The sequence below is a fragment of the Geotrypetes seraphini genome, chromosome 5, assembly GCF_902459505.1.
Source record: "Geotrypetes seraphini chromosome 5, aGeoSer1.1, whole genome shotgun sequence".
NCBI classification, from domain to species: Eukaryota; Metazoa; Chordata; class Amphibia; order Gymnophiona; family Dermophiidae; genus Geotrypetes; species Geotrypetes seraphini.
In genome coordinates, this window is record NC_047088.1 from 217,491,369 (window position 1) to 217,514,028 (window position 22,660).

Below are 22,660 nucleotides of genomic sequence, written 5' to 3' on the forward strand. Positions count from 1 at the left end.
CCATTGGTGGGTCCTGTTCCCCGATGGCAGCGGCAGTGGCTTGGGGAACGGCAGGGAGAAAGAAAGAAAGGGGGCAGGCAGGGAAACAGAAGGAAAGAAGAGAAACAGAAAAAAAGAAAGAAAGGTCAGGGAGAGAGGAAGAAAAAGTTGGGGGAGGGAATGAGGTGTGGAGGAGAGAAAGCATACAGGCTGATAGAAGGGAAGAAAGATTGGATGCACAGTCAGAAGAAGAAAGTGCAACCAGAAATCACCAGACAAGGTAGGAAAAATGATTTTATTTTAAATTTAGCAAAGTGGAGGCAGTATTACCACAGTTTTCAAAGGAATTTGCCCAAATAACTTAATAGTTAACTGGGTAAATTCCCAGAGATGAAAACTTCCCTTCACTTACTATGCACAGTTCTGAATTTATATCTGCTGTCTATATTTTACAATATGGTCACCTTTTACTAAACCGCAATAGTGGTTTTTAGCGCAGGGAGCCTATGAGCGTCAAGAGCAGCGCTGGGCATTCAGCGCAGCTCCCTGCGCTAAAAACTGCTATTGTGGTTTAATAAAAAGGATGGAGGGTATATTTGTCTATTTTTGTATGCTATAAAAACCAAATACAGAGAGAGACTGAGAGCTGTTGACGAAGAGCTACGTGTGTGTCTTTCTTCGATTCCAGCCAGAATATCAGCTTTGTGTTCAGCCAAACAGGCCCAGGTTTCGCACTGAATAAAGTATTGTATAATTTTTCACTATTCTGTTTACTTAATATTTCATAATAAAGTAATTATAAAATACTTTCTTTGTGTTTATTTGATTCCTATTCAAGAGAATTACTTTATATATAGTCAATATAGGCACAGAGTTAAATTTTTTAACATTTTCTAATGGTGGTGTGCCTCGTGATTTTTTTCATGAAACAAGTGTGCCTTTGCCCAAAAAAGGTTGAAAAACACTGCCTTAGAGGAAACACTGGTAGGGACAGTTGGCCCTTTTGTCAGCTGGTAGAAAAGGTAAGCAGCTAGAATCTTAAAATCTATAAGTTCTGAGTTACATACAAATCTGACTAAAGAACAGCTTTAAAAAATGTAACTCATTCTTAACCCGCGGACTGCCTGTATATAAACTCTGTATGTGTGTGTGCCTTGCAATTAATTGCTCAGTTGCAAGGATATATAGTATATGTGGTGAGTGTAGGAGGGTGGATAGGTAGGAAGGCATATATAGGAGGGTATGTGTTGGAGTGGTAGAAGGGTTTATTTCTCCAAATGGGTTATTTTAGTACATAAAATGACGGTAATGAACCTCACTCCTAAGCCAGGGTATGTGAAAACAGAATGAGGATGCACCTGCTTCTATCCATATGTGTTCCAGTGCACGTTTGCTTCCTTTCCTCTTACTCCCTATTACTTGCTCTCTTCACACTCACAACCTTGGCCATATGCAATATAGGAACTCAGGGCCAGATTCTCTAATATCGCCGGTAAAATCTGACAGGTTGCTGTAATAGCCATAAATCTAACGATTCCAAAAAATGAGTGATTCTCATAAACCGCGCATGCAAATAAGGTTTGGGGAGAGTCACTCAATTTACATGAGATCAGTTGGTAGTAATAGCAATCAGCACATACACAGAATGGTCTATGGAAAGAGGCACAAATGTGTGCATGTGCCAGGAAAAGCTTCCCCGTAGGCACGCATATCATGGATGGCATGGGTGGATAGGAGGGGTGGAGAACTACCAAACACTAAGTCATTGTGTCAATCATAAGTATGTCAATGCTATTGGATGGAAGGGAGGGAAGGTGCAATCGCCAGCTTTCAACAAGCACGTATAAGACACACTTTTAATACATGCGCTCGAGACTTGTGCTTTTGAGATTTTTTCCCCACTACTATATTTTATGTGAATAGTGTGCTTTTTAAAATATTTTTATCATGAGACAACCAGATATACGTGCCTAATACGTGCTTTCCACAATATCGGCACCCCTGGACCAGCTGGCAATTTTTGGTCATTAAAAGCCAGCGCTTCCTTTGCAGAATTACCCAGCGATGATAGGTTACTACAATTTTAACTGTAATGACCTCATTGTACTACATTTGCATGGCAGAGTTGGAGGTTGCTAGGAAGCTCGGAAAAGACCACAGTAAGCCGCTCTGAGAACCAGAAGGTAAAATACTGGCACACTAAACCAGAGGAGAAAAGAAGTCTTGGAGCTGTCTTCTTGTCCCAGACATTTACCTCAGCTACACCCAATACCAAAGAAATTAGAATTAGAAAAGGTATAGAGATGGGCGATGAAAATGATAAAAGGGATGGAATGACTTCCTTATGAGGAAAGACTAAAGCAGCTAGGGCTCTCCAGCTTGGAGAAGAGATAGCTCAGGGGTGGATATGATAGAGGTCTATAAAATACTGGATAGAGTGAAAAGGGTAGATTTGAATCACTTATTTATTCTTTCCAAAAATACTAGGACTAAGGGGCATGCGATGAAGCTACTAAGTAGTAGATTTAAAACAATCCGGAGAAAATATTTCTTTACATAACCTGTAATTAAACTCTGAAATTTGTTGCCAGAGAAATGTAGCGAAATCATAGGGTTTAAAAAGGTTTGGAAAATTTCCTAAAAAAGAAATCCATAGGCCATTATTGAGACGGCTTGGGGAAATCCACTGCTTATTCCTAGGATAAGCAGCATAAAATTTGTTGTACTACTTTGGATCTTGCTAGGTACTTGGGACCTGGGTTGGCCAATGTTGGAAACAGGATACTGGGCTTACGGTAATGGACCTTTGGTCTATCCCAGTATGGCAATTCTTATATTCTTAGTCACACCATACAATGCGATTATATACTGCTCTTTATTCTCCATTCTGGTTAGCTAATACTCTCACACATACTCATAGGAAAAAAAGTTATACAAAAATACAGAAAAACACAAATCATATAGCACATAAAGCTATCTTAGGACAATTCAGACGAAGCAAAAACAAAAGCAGAGTTGGAGGATCTGTAATATTGGCCCAAACACCTCCCCTTGGGAGGTGCTACCATTCCCTAACTCACAAATGCATGTGTGTTCTAGGACAAGACCTCCTTCTGCTGAAACTAGTTCAGTTTTTATAGGTTTCTAAGCCATGTACAGAGTAGAAACAAATGCATATTCATTAGTTCACATAACCTTTTAGTATAGCCAAGATTAAACTATAAACCTTAACCTTTGTTTCTTGGTAATCGCTTTCATGTGCCTAGCCCAATTCTGGATCCTGCCATTTCCTTGTTATTAACAAAACTTAAATTGGGCCTCCTTAACTGGAGGGCAATGATTGATAGAATGGGGGTATTTTGCTGCACCTCTCTCTCCAGGACACAGATGGCTTCATTTGCACTTGCATGACCCCCATGAAGCAGTGGCATACCAAGCATGTGTGATACCCAGGGCCCATCATTTTTTAACACCCCTCTCTTTTATATGAAAAATATGATTTTTTTTTTTTAAGTAATAATCCACACGTCGCACAAAAGTGTACCTAGGAAAAGGCAGTATCTTACATACTGCAGTGAGCAGTAGACAATTCATAAACCTATTTTAAAACTAAACAAGCCAAATTAGTACAGATCAATCTTGTATAGTAAGTAGACAAAAATATGTAGACAAACTTGTAGACAAAAATAGAAATATGTAGACAAATGCAACACCACAGAAACAGTGATGCATCTCCCTCTAATATTGTGCAAAATATAAAGTTAGCAGATGTAAGTTTGAAAAAACAGAAAAAGCTATCATCACCTTACAAATTAACAAATAATAAAACAAAAAAATGGAAAATAAGATAATAACAGTTTATTGGACTTATACATTTTTCAATTAGCTTTCAGAGGCCAAAACCTCTTTCCTAAGGTCAGTATACTACTGTCCTGGGGGTTTTGGTCTCTTAGTCAAAAATGTATTAAAATTAGAACAATAAAAGAATCACCTTATTTCCATTTGCTATTTATAAATGTTTATCAACACAGCTACAATACTACTTTATCCTAAAACAATAAAAGAAATAGAAATTTTTTTCGACCTTTGTCGTCTCTGGTTTCTGCTTTCCTCATCTTCTCGTCGCTCTCTTCCTTCGATCCACTGTCTGCCCTTTCTTTGCCCCTTCCATATGGCATCTTCACTTTCTATGCCCCTTCCAGAAACTGTCTGCCTCCCCCTTCCATCTCTCTCTCCAGCCCCATTAGTCTGACAGTCACCTTCTTCCCTTCCCTCCCTTCCCCCCAATAGTCTGGCATTTCTCTCTTTCCCTTCTATCTATCCCCTCCCCCATATGGTCTGGCATTTTACTTTCTTCTTCCTTCCCTTTTCTTCCCTCATCTTCCTTTTTAATTTATTTTCGGCATCTGTCAGGACAGGATACTGTAACAGCAGTACTGACCTAAGGAAAGAGGGTTTGGCCTCTGAAACCTAATTGAAAAATGTATTAGACCAATTAAATGGTATCTTATTTACTTTTTTTGTGTCAGGCACACATAGATGGCACAATTTATTCAATGTTTTGTTAAACAATAATCCTTTTAGAGGTGGGGAAATCAGCAGAATTGAGAGGATGTAGCACCCAGTGGCTTTTGAAAGTTATCTTTAAAGAACAGCTTTGTGTCTGTGTTCCAAAAAAGAAAGAAACCCAATTATAGTGCACAGATGGAGGGTTGGGTTTCTGAAATACAAGAGAGAGCAGAATTCACCACACTGAAGAGAGAGAAAAAAACCCTGCTTTTTGTGTCAGAATGCAGAGAGAGAGAGAGAGAGCTCATTTTGGGATTTTGTCTGCTCCTTTTTTTTTTTTTTTTTTACACAGAGAAACAGAACCCATAGTTGAATTTTATTTTTTGTGAAAGGAAGGTGTTGCCAATGAACATTTTACATGTTGTAAAAAGAACAGAGGGCTGAAAAAGCAAGCTAGGAGGGATAAACAAACTGTGCATGGTATCTCAGGACTGCAAGGGGCGGTCGGTGGCAGGCAACTGACGTAACTTCCTGTCATTTGACCCATCTAAGATGACAGTGCAGGAAGTGATATAGATCAGATTAGGGCTCAAATAGAAGTTGAGGAAAGTCTTGTTTTAGTGTTTAACTCTCAAACCCTCCCCTGCTCCCACCTATTCCTGGCCTGATCTCTGATTTATAGTTCCTTGAATCAATTAGAAGGCTACATAGGGCTAGATTCATAATCCGGGACCGATCCTAGCAGGTCCGATGAATTCACGAAGCCCCAATATGCAGATGGGGGCGATCGGAGGAACACCTCCATCTGCCTTCCCGGATTGCTCGACAGCGATCACAGCGCATGTGAAGACCATCTGTTGATGGTCTGCGCATGCGCTGGACCTCAGGGCCGACACAGATTTAAAAAAAAAAAAAAAAAGGCGATCGTTTTAATGGAGCCCATGGTTTTAACCCGCTTAATCTCACGGGTTAAAACCACAGGCTTGCAGTGCAGGGAAGGGAGGTAGGCAGGCAGCATGTTTGGGGCAGGAAGGCAGGTGCGTTTGGGGCAGGAGCGGAGGCAGCATGTTTGGGGCAGGCAAACAGCATGTTCGGAGCAGGCAGTGTGTTCGGGGCAGGCAGGGTGTTCGTGGCAGGAAGGCAGGCAGCGTGTTTGGGGACAGGCGTGTTCGGGGCTGCAGGATAGGGGCTGACAGGGCAGAGAGCAGGGCAGCCGGAAAGGGCTTCAGCGACTGGTCCTCAGCAGTCGCTTTTTTTTGATCGGCCAGGCCAGTTGGTGTTGCACGGTTTTATTTAGTGAATTGCATCCCTGCCTACTTTGCATGCCGTTGCCCTCATTTACATGTGCGGATCGGAGCATGGTTGGAAGAGAGGTAAGTGAATCGGGTCGGGGTTGCTAAGGGGTCGCAAACCAATCGGTTTGCTTTTTGAATCAAGCCCATAATTAGCTCTTAAGAAATTATCTGAGAAATCCATAGAGGGTAACCTACCAATTACAACATTATAAAATAATAATAAAACTTTTTTCATTATTTATTTATTAAAATTTTCAAATATAAACAAGTGAGGCCCCACTTGGAATATTGTGTTCAATTTTGGAGACCGTATCCGACGAAGGACACAAAAAGGCTTGAAGCAGTCCAGAGGAGGGCGACAAAAATTATAGGTTTGCGACAAAAGATGTACGAGGAGAGACTGGAAGCCCTGAATATGTATACCTTAGAGGAAAGGAGGGACAGGGGGGATATGATTCAGACGTTCAAATACTTGAAAGGTATTAACGTAGAACAAAATCTTTTCCAGAGAAAGGAAAATGGTAAAACCAGAGGACATAATTTGAGGTTGAGGGGTGGGAGACTCAAGAGCAATATAAGGAAATTCTTCTTTATGGAGAGAGTGGTGGATGCCTGGAATGCGCTCCCGAGAAAGGTGGTGGAGAGGAAAACGGTGACAGAGTTCAAAAAAGTGTGGGATGAACACAGAGGATCTAGAATCAGAAAATAATAAATATTGAAGAACTAAGGCCAGTCCTGGGCAGGCTTGCACAGTCTGTGTCTGTATATGGCCGTTTGGTGGAGGATTGGCTGGGGAGGGCTTCAATGATGGGGAGGGTGTAGATGGACTGGAGTGAGCTTTGACGGACACTTCAGTAGTTGGAACCTAAGAACAGTACTGGGCAGAGCTTTGTATTCTTGCCCAGAAATAGCTAAGAAGAAGAAAAAAAAAAAAAAACACAACAAATTTTTAGATTGAATCAGGTTGGCCAGACTAGATGGACCATTAGGGTCTTTATCTGCCATCATCTACTATGTTACTATGTCCATCTTTTCAGCTTCCACTGGTCTTGTAGGGGTTAAGCTATCTCATTTCTTTCCCAAGGAAATATACTGAGCTCTAATTATTGGTATTAACAAAGTCTCTTTCAAATATATCCAGACCATTTCTACTCCAGAAATTAATGGAGATTTAGGAAAATTCAGCAATCTCAAGTTATTCCTTCTCTGCTTATTTTCCATATATTCTAATTTTCTTTGAATAGATCTTTCTTTAACAATCTCCAATTCTAGAGTTTTAATTGCATTAATATGTTCTTCATGCATCTGTAATTTCTTACTTTGTTCTTTTAACATTATCCCATGAACATTAACCTGGGAATTGATAGATGCACAATCAGAACGTACCACAGAAACTGCTTTTTTAAGATTGGAGTCCATAGTTACAAAGGCTCTCTACAGTTCATCCATATTAACTACTGCAGGTTTAATCAACTCTCCGAAATGATCACTGTTAGTCCCAGAGGATAAGATCTTACCCATATCTGTGTTGGGTGCCACTGACTGGGCTTCAGGGGGAGTCCTCTTCTCCAGAGACCCTCCTCCCACTGCTCCTCCAGGGCTCGTCAGTCATACTTCTTCTCGGCTCAACTGGATAACCTGCTCCTCCTGGGCTGAAGAGGAGCCTGCCCTTGGAACGGGCTAAGAGAAGTCCGATCAAAACTAAGGTCAGCCGAAAGATTTGGTGTCCCTCCCGAGTTCAGGGGTGTCTCCTTTAGCTGATGCATCACTCCAAAATCCAGCACCATCTGCACAGAGTTTCTGGATGCCCCGGCTGCCAGAGGATTCAGCTGGGAAGCTTCCTTGCTCTTCCCCATTGCAAAATGTGGCCCGAAAAGCTAAACCGCAAAAGAAAATTCAGTGCTCCAGTAGGAAACAACCCGTCAGCGCAAGAGAATGCCAATGGCAACAAGTCAGCCCAGCCAGGCAGTGCACCAGCGGGAAAGAGGGCAGAGAACGCTTGAAAGGAGTTCTGCTTCAGAAATCCGATCCCGACGCCATCTTGGATCACCCAAAATAATAATAAAACTTAAGCATTACCACAACCTAACATATAACTAGTAATCTTAGGGGAACTTAGAATACATATTCCAACTCCCATAACAACTTAAGAAAGAAATCACCAATATTAAGAGTTTTAAATTTCCTTCGTAATATGATATCGTCTTTGACCACTAATTCTTGATTTTGTTTTAATGTTGTAACTTCTTTTTCTATTTTTTTGAATATCAGTCTTGTACATTGTAAATTCATTTTTTAAGGTATTAATCTCTTCTTTATGAGTATTCATTTCTTTTTCCAAAATTTTTATTTGAGAAGTAAAGGATTTTCCTAAGTTCGCAACTAAGTCCCAAATAGCTTCAAGTGTTACTTCCTGGGGTTTAATAGGCTTAAAAAGGGAACTTAGCATAGTTAGTGAAGATGTACTCAGGTTAGGAACAGTCCAATCCCCTCCCACATTCCAGATAGTTTCTATGGTCACCAAAGTCAATTTCCATATGGAAAATCCAGCTCGTCTGAATGTTCCAAGCCCAAATCTCACAAAATATCCGTGGAGGGGTATAATCGAAAGGGACATCTAAGTCCGTTTACGTCCATCTCGCAAGTCGTCCAAAGTTAAAAAGAGCCTAAGACACATTTTTGAAAGAGACGTCCAACTTTTTTTTTTACTTTCGAAAATCGCCTAATTATACGTCCTGCCGATCTGATCGTCCAAGCCGCTAAATCGTCCATCTTTATACCACATTTCCGTCCAACTTTCCGTCCAAGTCCAAAACGCCTAGAACAAGTCCTGTTGGATGTGGAAGGGGTCTGCAAAGTGATGAATTGAACACCCAGACATGCCACCTAAATAGTGGGGTACCTTACAGGGCACTGCTGTGAACTTCACAAAAAGGGTGCCATGGCTTCTCCTCCCTACAGCTTCCTTATAGGTCACGGAGAGCTCCCCAAACCACCTCCAGAATCCCATAGACCCACTTATCTACCACCCCAATAGCCCTTATGGCTTCAGGAGCCACTTATATGCCAGTAAAAAAGGGTTTTGGGGGTGTATAGGCCAGTGCACATGTTTCAGTATCAATACAGTGATTGCAGGGGCTTATGGGCATGGGTCCCTAACCTACCCCCAAGATGACTTAAGCAGCCTCTGGGCTGGACGACTAGGCTTTCCTATGCCAGGCGGCCAGGTGATGATGGTCTGGAGGCTGAAATTTAAAGTTGTGAATAAAATTTTTATGGAGGTGGGGGGTTTGGTGATCACTGGGGTAGTGTGTGGGGGGGTCTGTGTTATGTGTTTGAAGTGCTTATCTGGTGAGTTTAGGTGGGTTTTTGTGACTTAGACCATGTTTTACATGGTCTAAGTCACAACATCCAAGTTCCGTCTAAGCTCTGTTGTAAAACTTTCGGTTTTACATGTTGTACGACTAAGTCTAAGCCGGCCCACGTCCCGCCCAACTCCCGCCCTCGACACACTTCCTGAAACGCCCCGTTTAGCTTTGGACGTTGAGCGGCACTACGAAGGCCTAGGTCGTTTAGAAATATGTCCAAAACCCATTTTTATTTTCGGCGCTTGGACGTTTTTGAGAAATGTTCGTCCAAGTGCCAACTTAGGCCGGTTTTTGGACGTTTTTCTCTTTCGATTATGAGCCCCATAAGGTTTTAAATTATATATCATCCATAAGGTTTTAAATTATGTATCATACATACAATCACACAACACATTCATATTCCATTCTCTCACACGCCACACTTCATATTTATCACATATTCAATATTAGTACATATAAACTGTCTGTACTCAGAAATGTGAAACCCTATGTCTTCCCTCCAACCACCACAAGCCAGAGGCTCCTGCTATTCCCCTGGGAATAGTAGTTTGAACAAAGAACACCAAGGCTTTTAAGCGGGAAACTGAAATATGTTTTCACTGAACAAAGAGAGGAGGAACTCCTATAAATTTACCTCTTCAGATGTTTTATGTATGTACCCAATTTCCCTTATGGTCTTGCTTAACCCAGCAAATTACATAAATGTATTGAATATTATTCCCTTTGTTTTTCTCTCTCTATGTAATTTCCTGGGCTTTAGTTAATTATCCTGACATAAATTTTAAGTTTGCTATTTACACATGTCCATGGAAAGATCTCTGCCACACTCTGCTATTTGTTCTGCGCTGTTTCCGCTAGACGGCTCCTCCTCACACACACACCTGCGTGCCACAGTGCACGCAGAATGTGGTTAAGCACCTGACCGCCATCTGTTGCAAATGAGGCACGAATCCATCCAATCTTACCCTGGGGAGGCCATCTATGCAATTTTCTTGGAGAAACAAAGCTTAGACAGTGAAAAAATAACTTTAAATCAAATTGGGAAAAATCCAAGATGGCCACCGAGGGTGCTAATTTTGACTAAAAATAGCCTGGGAAAATCACAGGAACCCACAAAAATCAGCAATTTGGGGAATTTTAGAGGTGGGCAGGGGTAAGGCTTATAGGAAATCCCCCTAAAAAAAAAAAAACTTTATAAGACCCACCAAAATCGCGGTCCCACTTCCTCCCTAGCCGGCTGCTTCCCTTTAACATATCTGAAGAATGGTTTGAAATTTCCTGCTTCCCTGGCTAGCCTCTCTTCATATTCTCTTTTTGCTATTCTAACCACACGGTGACATTCTTTTTGATGCTTCCTGTGCTCTTTCCAGTTCTCCCCGGTTTTGTCCTTTTTCTATTTCCGGAATGAATGTTTCTTGTCTTCTGTCGCTTTCTTCACTTCTTTGGTTATCCACACCAGGTCTCTAGTTTGGTTCTTTTTGCATCCTTTTCTAAATCTGGGGATGTACAGATTTTGCGCTTCGCACACCATGTCCTTGAATAGTGACCAGGCTTGCTCTACAGTCTGAGATTTCTTTGAGTTGTTCCTAAGTTTCTTTCTTACCATTACTCTCATCGCTTCGTAGTTTCCTTTCTTGAAGTTTAAAGTTGTCGCTGCAGTTCTCTTCCCTTTCGATATTCCTACTTCAACTTTGAATTTGATCATGTTGTGATCGCTGTTTCCAACTATTTCCATCCACATCCTTTGCAGGTCCTCTTAGCCCATTGAGGATAAGGTCCAGAGTGGCATTTCCTCTCGTCGGCTCTCTGACAAGCTGCTCCATGAAGCAGTCCTGCATAGCCTCCAGGAATCCGGTCTCTCTAGCACATTTTGAGTTTCCAAGACTGCAGTCTATCCCGGGATAGTTGAAGTCTTCCATAACAATCGTGTCTCCCCTCCCCAAATATCCCCTCCACTGTCGAAAAAACTGAATAAGCCAAATTACTACAGAATGCTACATTGAAAAATCAAGCTAACAGAATACTTCAGTAACACGTGGAAGGAATAGTTTTAGGGGAGTGCAACTAGGGCAACTGCCCCCTGGTCAGTGCAAGCCCTAAACCAGCTGGAAACTAAAGAAGCATGGCCTGGGATTTGTGGTCCCAGTTATGTCTAACACCAGCTCTAGCAGGATATATATTTCAAATCTGATATATTCTAATCACAAAATAGAAAATAAAAATATTTTCTACCTTTTGTTGTTTTGTCATTTTATTCTTCAAATCATGTTGGTTTCAGGCACTGGTCTCTGTTTTATTTTGTCTTCTCTTAACTCACTTGCCAGGGTCTCCTGACCATTTGACATTTCTTCTTTCTTCATGCTCACCATCCATCTTCTATCTCTGTGTATGTATTATTCCCCATGTTCAGCATCTCCCTTTTCTATGTCTCCTATATGGCCCTTTCTAGTATTTTCCTTGTGCCCATCTCCCTGTCTTTATTATCTCACCATTCTATGATTCCCCTCCCTGTGTACAGTATCACTCCTCTATATCCTTATGTCCCCTTCCCGAGTCATTCTGCATTCTTATTCTCCCCCATGTCTAGCCATCTTCTGCGTCCATATACCCTCCCATCTCTCATATTACCCCTCTGTATCCATATATCACTCCCATGCAGCATTCTTCTTTTTGTCCATGTTCCTAAGCTCCCACCCATGCCCACAATTTCCCCTCTTTTTCTATATCTATGTCCAGCTTTTCCCCTCTCTTACTCCCTTACACCAATGTGTCTCTCACTCTTTCTCTTTCCTCTCTCCCTCCACTATGTTCTATATTTCACTCACTATTCGTTCATCCCCTTGGTTCAGCTTTTCTTTCCCTTCCCTTCTCTTCTCTCTCTTCCTCCCTGCATGTCCTACACCTCTCTCCCTTCCCATGAGTCCAACATCTCTATCCCCTCCCTTCAGCACCCAGGTGTGGGTCTGGCACCTCTTCCTTCCCTCAAGCTCCAGTCCCCACCACCACATGGGCCCAACACCTCTTTCTCTTCCCCCCAATCCCAGGTCCAGCACCTTTCTCCCTTCCCTTAAACTCCAGCTGGTCCAGCAGCCCAAGCAACCCCTCACTTCGCAGGTGCAGCAGCAGCCCCCCCCCCCTCAATCACGGGTCCAGCATCCCCCCATGACCACTGGTCCAACAGTTTCCCTCTCTCACGATCGTGGGTCAAACAGCAAAAAAATATCCCCAAAAACCCTGTGACTCCCCTACTGGGTCAGCCCCTTTGTGCTTTCTGCCACAGGCCTACCAGCCTCTTAGAAGTTTCGTTGACGAAGAGGCAACATCACAGGCCTGCTCCAGGACCTTCCTCCAGGTTAGTCCCTCCTTCCAATGTAACTTCTGTATCATTCTCTCATTGATGTTCCAGTTAAGCCACCTTACGGCAGGTGGTGCTAACTTGCCATGTCAGAGACTGAGTCAGAGGGGAGGGGCTCAGGCCAGGAAGTAAAATGGCCTGAGATAAGAGAGCACCAAGAGTGAGACCCCGAGTACAGAAATCTCCTAGAGGAGGACTAGGAGTGAAGAAATCCTCCCAAGGTATTGAGTGGGCTGCAGTACCTATGGAGGAGATCCAGGGAAGTAAGGAGTAGACCTATTTCCAAGGTTTGTACTTTGGAAGAGTAACCACCCAGGAGTTACAAATAAAGGAACAGAAGTTTGCAAAGGTAAAGAATACATTGCTTTAATTTGTGAAGGCTCAGACCCGAGTGTCCTTACTACAACTATAAGATAATAAGCAGTGCCTCTGCTGGGTCAGACCAGAGGTCCATCACGCCCAGCAGTCTGCTCATGCGGCAGCCCATCAGGTCCAGGACCTGCATAGAATCCTCTATCTATACCCCTCAATCCCCTTTTCCTTCAGGAAATCATCCAATCCTCTATCTATACCCTTCTATCCCCTTTTCCTTTAGGAAATTATCCAAGCCCCTCTTGAAACTCAATACCGTACTCTGTCCTATCACACCCTCTGGAAGCGCATTCCAGATGTCCACCACCCTTTGGGTGAAGAAAAACTTCCTAGCATTGGTTCTGAATCTGTCCCCTTTCAGCTTTTTTGAATGCCCTCTCGTTCTTGTAGTTTTCAAAAGTTTGAAGAACCTGTACCTCTTCACTTTCTCTATGCCCTTCATGATCTTGTAAGTCTCTATCATGTCCCCTCTAAGCCTCCGCTTCTCCAGGGAAAAGAGCCCCAGTTTCTCTAATCTTTCAGTATATGAAAGGTTTTCCATACCCTTTATCAGTCATGTCGCTCTCCTCTGAACCCTCTCGAGTATCGCCATATCCTTCTTAAGGTACGGCGGCCAATATTGGACGCAGTACTCCAGATGCGGGCGTACCATCGCCCGATACAACGGCAGGATAACGTCCTTCGTTCTGGTTATAATACCTTTCTTGATAATACCTAGTATTTTATTCGCCTTCTTAGAGGCCGCTGCGCACTGTGCCAACGGCTTCATTGTTTTGTCCACCAGTACCCCTAAGTCTTTCTCTAGGCTACTTTCTTCCATTTCCAGCCCTCCCATCGTATAGCTGTACATTGGGTTTCTGTTTCCTACATGCAAGACTTTACATTTCTTTACATTAAACTTCATCTGCCATTTGTTTGCCCACTCTCCCAGTTTGTTCAGGTCCCTTTGTAAATCTTCACAGTCCTTATTCCTAACCTCACTAAAAAGTTTTGTGTCGTCTGCGAATTTTATAACTTCGCTTTTCAGCCCTGTTTCTAGGCCATTTATGAATTCATTGAATAGCAGCGGTCCGAGTACCGACCATGGTTATTTGCATTAGTGATTTGAGCAATACTATAGAAGTTTGACAAGATAGGACTGCTGAAGAGAGGAGAAACCACTAACTGTTGCCAATTAAGCCCAGAGTCTGTGATAGAAACAGATTGCTATTTTGTCTTTTCAGCATTAAAATTTCCTTTTGACATTTTACCCTGAATGTCTGTGGGGTTCGCAGTCTATCTGAAGCCACACTGTTACAATATAATTAAGTGAACATAGTTTATCTGTAAAATGTTTAAAAATTCAACAATGCAAATAAGCTAGACACAAGGTCTTTTTACTGTTTGAAGATCAGAATGAAAAGTCATCTGGAAAAAGGTAAACTAATACTTCTAAGTAATACCTCGAGAGACAGCATCTAAAGCACACCCACATCCTGTTGCTCCTCCACCAATAACAAGTATGTCAAATTCTTTGGTGTTTTGTAGAGCTAGAAGTTGAGCCTCTCTTGATGGAAGTTCATATTGGATAGGTTGCCTCCAAGGTTCTGCTGCTTCAAGACAACCAAGAGTAACCTGTAGGATGAACAAAAAAAATAAATTAATACTAAAACATACTTTCAGAGGAGAGGGAAACTTAAGTTGAGAAAACGAAAACACAAACAAATCTAATTATTTTGGAAAAAAAAGATAAGTCTAGACATGATCAGTCAATTCAAGTTTAACTAGCTACACAGGTGGTGTTCAGGATAAGAGAAAATATATTAAGAATGGGACTTGTATACCACTTTTTCGGTGTGGTTTATCCAATCAAAACGGTTTACATAGAGGTACTTATTTTGTACCTAGGGCAATGAGTCTTAAGTGACTTACCCAGAGTCACAAGGAGCTGTAGTGGGGATCAAACTCACAACATCAAGGTGTTGAGGCAGCTGCTCTAACCACTAGGCTATTGTTCCTCGCTTATGTTGATCCGAATATAAGTCGAGACCCCCATTCCCCCCCAAAAAGAGGAAAAATGGTTGACTCAAATATAAGACGGGGCTTAATATTCAAGTGCCATGCCCTGCCAGGATCTGCACTCAGTGTCACCTTCCTCATGCCCTCTCCTGCCAGGCTCTATACCCAGCCCCCCCTCCCTGCCAGGCTCCGCACCCAGCCCTCTTCCCTTCCTTATCAGGTTCTGCACACAGCCCCTCTCACTCCCAGACAGGCTCTGTATCCAGCTCACTCCCTGCCAGGCTCTACACCCAGCCTTCTTCCCTCCCTGCCCTACCAGGCTCTGTGCCCAGCCCCCTCACTCTATGCCAGGCTTTGCACCCTGTCTCACCTTCCTACCTTGTACCCCCTCTGGTGGTCTAGTGGTAGGCCAGGACAGGAGGGATGCCTCCTGTTTCCCGTCCCAGCTGACTAACTTTTAAAAAAAAACTAAACACACACACACACACCCCGCGGCGCTTACCTTTTGTTCCGTTTTTAATCCCTGGTGGTCCAGCAGTGTACGTGGCAGGAACAATTATTCTGCGCCCTGCCCTGTGCTGAGTCTTTCCGTCCCTGGTTCCCATTTCGAGCCCAGTGGCGCACCCAATAGGCCGAGCTTTTCATGCTTCCTGCTCGGCCCCACGCTGCTCTCTGAATGGTTACTGTCAGTTCTCATCCCGCAACACAGCACCGGGCAGGGCAGAAAGATCGCTCCTGCCCCGTACACTGCTGGACCACCAGGGATTAAAAACGGCACAAAAGGTAAGCTCCGGGGGGGGAGGGGTTAGTTAAAAAAAAAAAGTTAGTCGGTTGGGACGGGAGACAGGAGGCATCCCTCCTGTCCCGGCCTACCGTATCGTCAGGGAGAAGGGGGGGGGGGGGTCGAGGCTTAATTGTATGATGACCCGAATATAGGACGAGACCCCCATTTTTGGGCCATTTTGGCCCCAAAATCTCATCCTATATTCGAGTATATACAGTATTAGTGGACATGCTGTTGTATGTAAATAATAAAATGTGATTAGCTAATAGCTTACTTTTTAAATGCCAGCTGTGATCCATGAAGACTAGAGTAGCAGACTTAAAGGAGCTAAGACAGCAGAGAAGTTTTTTGAGGAGACTCTTAAGAGACATGGAGGGGCATTTTTGATAGGACATCTAAGTCTGACTTTGCGAAAAATCAGGTGGAGAAAATTCCACTTTCGAACCGGCAAGGCATCTATCCTTTTTTCGAAAAAAGCCTTACTAAACATCTATCTTTCTTTTTTTTTAAATGGCCCAGCTAGATGTCTAATTTTTTTTTTGCCATTATTTAAAAAAAATATCCAAATTAAAAACATCAAACAAGCCATTTGCATATAGGAGGGGCCAGCATTTTTAATGCACTGGCCACATAGGCATGACAGCAGTGCAGCATCCTAGGAGGCACTGCTGTGACCTTCACATTAAGGGTGCCAGGTACACATTTCACCATACATTATATGGGAAGCCCTCCAAAACTCCCCAATCCTACTGTACCCACCTATCTACCACCCCAATAACCCTTATGCCTGCAGGTGTCACCTATATGGCAATACAGTGGGGTTTTGGTGGGCTCACACTTTCCACCACAAGTGTACTAGTTAGGATGGTATATGGGCCTGGGTCCCTTTCTCTGCAATCCACTGCACTACCCACCAGGCTACTCCAGAAACATAATCTTTCATGTAGATATTTAGAGGGGGGTGGGAGGGGTCAGTGTTTGGGGGGCCATATTTTTATCCCTTCAGTAGTCATCTGGTCAGTTTGGGTTCCTTTTTGGCCCTTACTAATTTTAGAAACAGGTCTAGCCCAAAATGACCAAGTGCTAGGCCCACCCTAATCCTACCTAAAACATACCTCTAACATGCTCTCTACAATCTAACGAACCTGCTTTCATTGATAGAATTCTCATCCCCTATGAACCCCCCAGAGCTTTGAGATCAACCTCTCAACATCTCCTTCATATCCCCTCCTTAAAAATTATTGGCACTCATCGAACAACTTCCTTCTCGGTCACAGCCCCATCAATCTGGAATTCCCTACCAAATACCTTGAGGGCCGAAAACAATTTAGATAAAATTCAAAGGCGGACTCAAATGTTTCCTCTTTAAAGATGCCTTTCAGTAATAACATCTTCACTCCTCTCTCTATGGGCTCTTTTTACAAAGGTGCGCTAGCGTTTTTAGCACACGCACCAGAGTAGCATCCGCTATAGCGCATGATACCCAAAAAACTACTGCCTGCTCAAGAGGAGGTAGTAGCAGCTAGCGCGTGGCAATTTAGCACTTGCTATTCCGCGCATTAAGGCCCTAACACATCTTTGTAAAAGGAGCCATATATATATATTTTTTTTTTTTCTCAAAGAACATCTTCTCCTTATTAATGAGGACCCATTCCCTCCCCCCTCCTCATGTGCTTTCTTTTTTATGTTGGCCTTTCTTGTAATTATTGTATTTCATCTATACTTGTCCATTGTTTTCGTGTCTAGTCCAAATTTGTCTCGGCAATCTGCTCTTCTAAGTCTCCCCTTTATTTTTAACAATGTAAAATGCTTAGAATGTATGATAGGCGTTTCAACTAATTTTAATAAAACTTGGAAAATGCACTGGAGATAAAATGACAAGAAAGATGTCTAAAAGGTCAATTTTGAAAATGCTCACTTGGACATTTTGACTAGTAAGACGTCTAAGTGCCACCTTTTGGACGTCAAACAGTCATTCTGGATATTCTGAACAGCCTAACTGGCTGGGTATGCTCACAGGACTGGGTTGAGAATCACCGCCCTAAAAAATAAAATAGTACTAAATGAAAAGGTAAATAAAATAGGCACATGAGACCTCGTGACATGAGACCTGGTGGAAGGAGGAATCCAATGGGCCAATATCATACCAGGATACATATTATATTGCAGTGATAGGCTGGATCAAATTGGTAGAGGCTTAGCATTATATGTTATAGAGGGCATTAAATCAAATAGAATAAAAGTTCTGAGGCAAACAAATACTGTGGAATCCTTATAAGCAGAAATTCCATATGTAAAGGGAAAAACAAAAGTGGTAGGAGTATACTACCATCTGCCTAGTCAGAATGGACAGACAGATGTTAAAATGTTACCAGAAATTAGGGACCCTAACAAATGTAACACAATATTGTATTAGTGGACTGTTAGTTAAGTATATGCAAACTCAAATAATGTCCATGGGATTTATACTAGTCTTAGAGCCCATTACATTAACGGGTGCTAGAATATATGTGTGTGTGTCTGTCTTTATTTATTTCTCTCTCTCTCTCCTTAGCCGCTTTCTGTATTTCTGTCTTTCTTTCTTTCTTTTTTTCTTGGCTGTCCACCACCCCCCTTTGCTTGCTCCACCTGTCAATTCTCCCTTCCTTTTACCTCCCCTGTGTCCACTACCACCCCTTCACTGCTCTCCTTATCCAGCAGCAACCCTTCTCCCTTTGTTTTACCTCCCCCCTGCTAGAATATATGTCTGTCTGTCTTTCTTTCTGTCTCCCTCCCACTATCTGTCTTTCTCCCTGCCCCCTATGCAGCAGCATTTCTCTCCCCCCCTGCAGCTTTAAAAATGTCTTACTTCACCACCCTGGCACCAAGGGCGGGAACCGGGCAGCCTCACTTCCATGGTAGAAACAATGCTAGGGCAAGGGCAGAGTTTAAAGGTTGTCAGGTTTTGTTTTGTTTTTTAATTGGCTTTAGCCATGCTCTTCGCCACTTTCTTGGCTTTAACCGCTTTCGCCTTTTGTGGGCTCTTGGCTGTTTTCTTGATGGCAGTTGCCAACGGCTTCTTGGCCCTCTTTGGACTCTTTTTCACTCCGGCCCCTGCCGCCTTTTTTGCTTTCTTCACTGCCGCTTTCTTGCTTTTCGGAGGGCTCTTCTTCTTCGCCTCCGGCTGCTTCCAGAGCCTTCTTCAGGGCAGCCAAGGACATGCTGATCAGCTCGGAGACGCTGGGGCCCGATGCCTTGTGCGTTTTCGCCGCTCCCGCTGGCTTCTTAGCCCTTTTCGGCGTCTGCCCTCCGCTGACAGCCCTCCTCCTGGCAGCCGCCACTCCGCACGTCCTGGAGTCCTGGTGACATAGTAAGCGCGCATGCGCACTCTTGTCGGCACAGCGTGACAGAACAGGGATCAGGGAAGCACGCGGTGAAAATGTGCAGGCGCACTTAGCGTTTTATTATTATAGATTGGTCAAACTTCACATTTTTAAAGATACATATGGTGAAGCATCAGCACTGTGTTAATGCCCAGACAAACAAGGACCCTCGTTTCCTACGGTATGAAATATGGTCACAAGCTCAGTTCCTTCCAGTGCAATGCATTGCAACGGTTCCTCTGACATGTCACTGAGTGAATATACGAGGATTTTGAGGCAGTGCGAATAGATTTTTTGGGCTAAATAACCTAATGGTTTAAATAATAAGATTGGATGTAATGGTTTTGTTTCCCCCCTCCCCCCCCCCCGATTAACACATTCAGTAATTGATATAAGTACATAAAGTATCATCATACTGGGACAGTGGTCATCTCAGCATGATCCTAAAACACTGTCCTGCAAACTTTCTCGAGTTGTGGCACACTAAAGTTAGTGTCCGTGGCGCGATGCACCCGGAAGTGCACAGATGTCACTGTGAAGACATCACGTGCATGTGCGACTTCATCACTTCGATGGCCGTGCATACGCGAAGGCCCTCAGAAGGGCCCTGAGACGCCAGTGGGGGGTGTTAGCAGGGAAGAGGGACGGAGAGGAGAGATGCTAACACCCGCTAATTGCCTACAGGATGTGCCTCTAGCCCCGAGAGGCACATCCTGTAGGCAGTCAGCGGGTGCTGGTGCCTCTCCTCCTCCCCAGTGTGCCGCGGCACAACTGAAATCTCAGGAGGCACACAGTTTGAGATTCACTGTCCTAAAAGAATAAAACAGATTTTATACTGCTTACCCCAAGAATAGGGTAGGCGGACTAGATAGACCATATGGTCTTTATCTGCCTTCATTTTTCTAAGGGCTCCTTTTATTAAGCCGCACTAGCGGGGTTAACGCGCGCAACTTTTCATCACGCACTAACCCCCGCGCTGGCCTAAAAACTACCACCTGTTCAAGAGGAGGTGATAGTGGCTAGCGCATCTGGCGGTTTAGCGCGTGGTATTATGCATAGTTAAACCTCTAGCACGCCTTTGTAAAAGGAGCCCTAAGTTTCTATGAATAAGCAGTGGATTTTTTCCAAGTCTATCTCAATATTGATGTATGGACTTTTAGGAACATTTACAAACCTTTTCCAGTGCTTAATTAGAAAATCAAAAATATTTCTTCACTCAGTTTGTTTTAAATGTATTACTCAGTAGTTTATTATCTTCCCCCTATACCCCCTAGTTGAATATTGTATGCGATTACGGTCAGCCTATCTCAAGGGAGATACAGCGGAATTAGAAAAGGTATAGAGAAGGGTAACCAAAATAATAAAAGGGATGGGGCAACTTCTCATAATGAAAGGCTAAAGAGGCCCTAAGGTTCTTTGACTTGCAGAAGAGACAGCTGAGATATGATAAAGATCTATAAAATCATAAGTAGTGTGGAAGGATAGTAGTGAATTGCTTCTCTACTCGTGCCAAAAGTACAAGGTCTAGGAGGAAAGCTACTAAATAATACATTTAAAACAAATGGAAAAAAATATTTCCTCACTCGATATCAAATTAAGCTTTTGAATTTGTTGTCAGAGAATATGGTAAAAAGTCATTAGCTTAGCAGAGTTTTAAAAAGGTTTAGACAAGTTCCTAAAAGTCCATAAACTATTAAGGTGGATTTGGGAAAAATCCACTGCTTAGTCCTGGGATAAGTAATACGAAATCTATTTTAATCCAGGTACTTGTTACCAGGCTTGGCAACTGTTGTAAAACAGGATACTGTGCTGTTCCAGTATGGTGATGTTATGTACTTCTGATAACTTATTTAGTTGAGGTTTTTGGGCTTTTTTTAAAGACTGGATGCTTTCTACTTTACGAAGATTACATAGGCCAGCAAGACATTATATTCTGTTGCAGACATGGCAAATATGCCTACCACTGTTCCTATTTCTTTGTCCTTCATAGATATTCAATTGAAATTATTGCTTAGAGATTATCATCAACCACCACAACTAATATTTGGGATAAACCTGCAGAGGGAACTCACAGTAGCCATTTTCTTTAACGGCTCTGCACAGGGTAGGAGAATAGGAGGAGCCTCCTGCCCCGACTCACTGCTGGACCAACAGGAAATGCAAGGTAGGCCTCTGTAGGATGTGGGAGGCGGGAGGGAGATGGGATGGTGCAGTTGGTCAGGACAGGAGACGGGAGGGATCACTCCTGTCCTGGCACACTGCTGGACCACCAAGGCTCAAAGCAGGCCTGGGGGAGGCTTGCAACGGGTCAAAGGGATCGGGGAGGGTGCAGAGTCAGCTGGGACAGAATTTGGGAGGGCTTGCTCCTGTCCCGGCTCACTACTGGACCATCAGGGCTCAAGGCAGGCCCGGGGAGACCTGCAACAGGTCGGGGAGGGGACAGGGGGTGCAGAGTCGGCCGGGATAGGACCAGGAGGGAATGCTCCTGTCCTGGCTCACCACTGGACCACCAATAATTATACTTTAATATAAACCCTCATTTTATACTCAAGTCAACCTTTAATCCTTTTTTGGGGAGGGGGGAAAATAAAGGTTACTTCGGTTTATATTCAGATTGGTTTATATTTGAGTAACTGTAAAACTAATATGAAAAGTTATTTTTCAAAAAATGAATCCTTCATCTGGTTATAAATACAGTGGTACCTTGGTTTACGAGCATAATTCGTTCCAAAAGCATGCTAGTATATCAAAATACTCGTATATCAAAGCGAGTTTCCCTATAGGAACTATGGGAAACTAGCTTGATTCGTTCCCACCCAACCCATCCCCCAAGGCCAGTGGCGCTGCTCTACCCTCCCCCTCAAGAACTGACATTGCTCCCCCCTCTCATGAAGGCCCCCCCCGCGTGATCCACCATCCCCCCGCTCATTTTGCCCCCCACCCCCCCGCGATCCAGCACCCTCCCCGTGATCCGGCATCAAAAAGGCACCCATTCACCCACCCAATCACATTTCTTACCCCCCATTTGGCACCGGCACCAATGCATAGGATATGCCGGTGTCCGAAGATCTGCCTCCTTCGCGCTGGGCCTTGAGCATCTGCGCATGCTCAAGGCCTTCGTGTTCCCATTCTCTCCGAGATTCTTGGATCTCTGAAATCTTGGAGAGAACGGGAACCCAAAGGCCTTGAGCATGCGCAGATGGTATAGAAGAATAAAGTTATTATTATTATTACTACTAATATACAGTACATACATAGTACATTTATAAGTACAAGCTAGATATTCAGTTTAATTATTTTAGGTATATCATATAGTAAAAAGATTTTGCAAGAAATAACACTTCAAACAAACTAAATTCAACACTACATCATTTAAATATATATCTTAAATCTACACAGAAAAGCCTTTACTTGGGCAAGGTAAATATTTCAAAAAATACACATTTAAAATTTTCTAATGTGAGAGAGCATTTTATTCATTTTGCATGCAACACTCATTCTAAATGATTAGATCAATTTTCCCCGTGCTCATGCACCATTAGACTTGCAAATTTAAAACCATTCCTAGACATTTGCAACTTATGGTGTTACAGCAAACAAGATCTAATAATTAGTGTCTATTTCTGAAAGAAGTGCAT

The 22,660-nt window shown here is 43.1% G+C and overlaps 1 protein-coding gene across 3 annotated transcripts in view; it reads right to left on the minus strand.

Annotated features, from left to right (window-relative positions):
* The window catches only part of GPD2 (glycerol-3-phosphate dehydrogenase 2), a 248,117-nt gene that overhangs the window by 189,297 nt on the left and 36,160 nt on the right, over nt 1–22,660 (minus strand). For all 3 annotated transcript variants that reach the window (XM_033943995.1, XM_033943994.1, XM_033943993.1), the window contains exon 3: nt 14,321–14,492. In XM_033943995.1, the coding sequence (XP_033799886.1) occupies nt 14,321–14,492 (172 nt within the window). The remainder of the gene's footprint in view (nt 1–14,320; nt 14,493–22,660) is intronic.